General features: G+C 45.8%; 1 protein-coding gene across 1 annotated transcript in view; it reads left to right on the top strand.

Annotated features, from left to right (window-relative positions):
• Nucleotides 1–2,500, top strand: part of LOC134059606 (multiple PDZ domain protein) — a 108,990-nt gene that overhangs the window by 64,007 nt on the left and 42,483 nt on the right. Inside the window, exons 23-25 of the mRNA XM_062516050.1 lie at nt 869–964; nt 1,624–1,801; nt 2,225–2,335. Coding sequence (XP_062372034.1) covers nt 869–964; nt 1,624–1,801; nt 2,225–2,335 — 385 coding nt within the window. The remainder of the gene's footprint in view (nt 1–868; nt 965–1,623; nt 1,802–2,224; nt 2,336–2,500) is intronic.

Below are 2,500 nucleotides of genomic sequence, written 5' to 3'. Positions count from 1 at the left end.
CACACACACGCACTCTATGGATCTTTCTGTGGAGTAAATATTAGCACAAGGAACTCAAGGAGAATCTCAACTTCACCCTTTATACTATAAGCTCCATCTCTGAGTGGATTTATGAACATGGCTCTTTCTATTAGATGCTTGCTTACTCTGTGTGTGTTTCTGTGAGTGTGTGTGTGTGTGTGTGTGTGTGTGTGCGTGTGTGCGTGCGTGTGTGCGTGCGTGCGTGAGTCATGTCATTATATGGTAAAAACAAGCCTGATAAATTATACTAGTATTTGCTAGACCATTGGTTGCAAATACTATTGGTTGATTTGAAACACAATTGTGACCCTGTAAAGCGGAACCAGTCGTTTCGGTAAAATTTAATAAATTAAGTTATTGTGCTCACGTGAACGGCCATAAACTAAGCTTTCCAACGATATGTGTATCGAGGGTATTACACAAACTATCGCTAAGATAACCGCATCCAAAGTTGACATGGTTCTCCTGTCACGATAATGCCAGAAGAGGAGAAATCACCTTTTTAAGCAGCGCGTGCACAACGGGAATGACAGCGAATGTGTTGAATCTTCGCCGGGTTTAACAGTCAAAGCGTATGTTTTTCCGTGAAATGCGTTCACGATATGAAACTATAGACTGTATACAGTCAAATTATGCGAAAACGTGAAATTCAACATTTTAACCCGGAAGTTTGTTATTGTTGATTTTCTCAAAATAACGTTGTGCGCAAAGCGACTGATTTCGCTTTGAATGGTCACAATTAAACAATCATAAAATGAATTCTAAAACTGGCAGAAGAGAAGTGTGTGAACGTCTAGTACTAGGAGACTTATTTGTTGTTGTTGTTGTTTATGATGTTGTTGTTTAGGAGAGAAGTGTCTGAGCTTCCCGAGAGAGAGGAGGGGGAGGGAGAGGAGAGCGACTTCCAGGCTGCAGCCTACAGCAACTGGAACCAGCCCAGGAAGTGAGTGACTCCCAACAGGATGTTCATCAAAGAGGCGTGCCGTGATTGGTCGAGGGCTCCCTGTCCCAGTTACGGGCGCTTTGTTAGTTCAACAGTGCTGGTCACAGGAGACTTGCCTTCAAGTGTTCCACCTGTAATAGGTTCTCCTGTGACGAGCAAAGCACAGTGTGAACAATAACCCTTATTTTCTACGACCGCAAACCATTTTTCAGGCCTCAAGATTGTGTGTGTGTGTGTGTGTGTGTGTGTGTGTGTGTGTGTGTGTGTGTGTGTGTGTGTGTGTGTGTGTGTGTCTGTGTCTGTGTCTGTGTGCATTTGTGTGTGTGTGTGCACAAGTATGTGTGTGTATGCGTTTGTGTGTGTGTGCGTGTGTGTGTGTGTGTGTGCTTGTGTGTGTGTGTGTGTGTGTGTGTGTGTGTGTGTGTCAGATTGGAATGGCATTCAGACTATTTTAGATGTCTTGCTGTAGGTCCACTGTGGTCATATGTTATGTAAGCACTCTGTTAAACATCTGTTGAGTGTTCCATAACCCCACAGGTGTGGGCCAACCGTACTTTTGAAGTTCTAGGTGTATGTGCTTGACAGAGGCTGTGATATTATATTCTCTGATATTCTTTGTGTGTGTGTGTGTGTGTGTGTGTGTGTGTGTGTCCGCTCAGAGTGGAGCTGCATCGAGAGCCTGGCAAGTCTCTGGGCATCAGCATCGTGGGCGGCCGGGGCATGGGCAGTCGCCTTAGCAACGGCGAGGTGATGCGGGGCATCTTCATCAAGCACGTGCTGGAGGACAGCCCTGCCGGACGCAACGGAACCCTCAAGACCGGAGACAGGATCGTGGAGGTACCGCCGTTAGCAAATCAAGTTGAACGCGCAAAAGATACTGTAAAGCGCTATTCGAACGATAGCCATAACCATCACCAAAACCATAACCACAACCATAACAATTCTCAAAATCGGTCTGAAAGTGATCCCCAACGATATCATTCTTCATGTCGTTATTGTTGTAGTTTAAGTATGTGTGAACTTCATCATTCGTATTGACGAGGGCGATATTTGTATAGTTATCATTCTCCGTGTGAACGGGCATTTGCATTGTATTTAATACAGCGCCACACGTGGTATTGCATGCTAACTTTAGCATGATTTGCATGCTAACTTTAGTAGATGGCATCACAGAGGTCACACATTTTGAGAGGAGATGACGGTCACTATGCTTGTTGGTGCGTCCTCATGTTGAATGCGTCGTGTGAATCTGTACGTCAGGTGGACGGGGTTGACCTGAGAGACGCCAGTCATGAGCAGGCGGTGGAGGCCATCCGCAAGGGAGGAAATCCTATGGTCTTCCTGGTCCAGAGCATCGTCCACCGGCCACGGGTACGATGGACTTTTCTTTTCTCCTTCCCAACAACACACACACACACACACACACTCACACACACACACACACACAGACACAAACACACACATAGGGTTGAACAGCCATGCTTTATAATGCATTTGCACTCAGCATGGTGACACTGCTGCTTTGGATGAAGTCAC

This window comes from Sardina pilchardus, chromosome 16 (genome assembly GCF_963854185.1).
Source record: "Sardina pilchardus chromosome 16, fSarPil1.1, whole genome shotgun sequence".
In the NCBI taxonomy this organism is placed as follows: domain Eukaryota; kingdom Metazoa; phylum Chordata; class Actinopteri; order Clupeiformes; family Clupeidae; genus Sardina; species Sardina pilchardus.
This window is presented reverse-complemented; position numbering and strand designations above follow the sequence as displayed.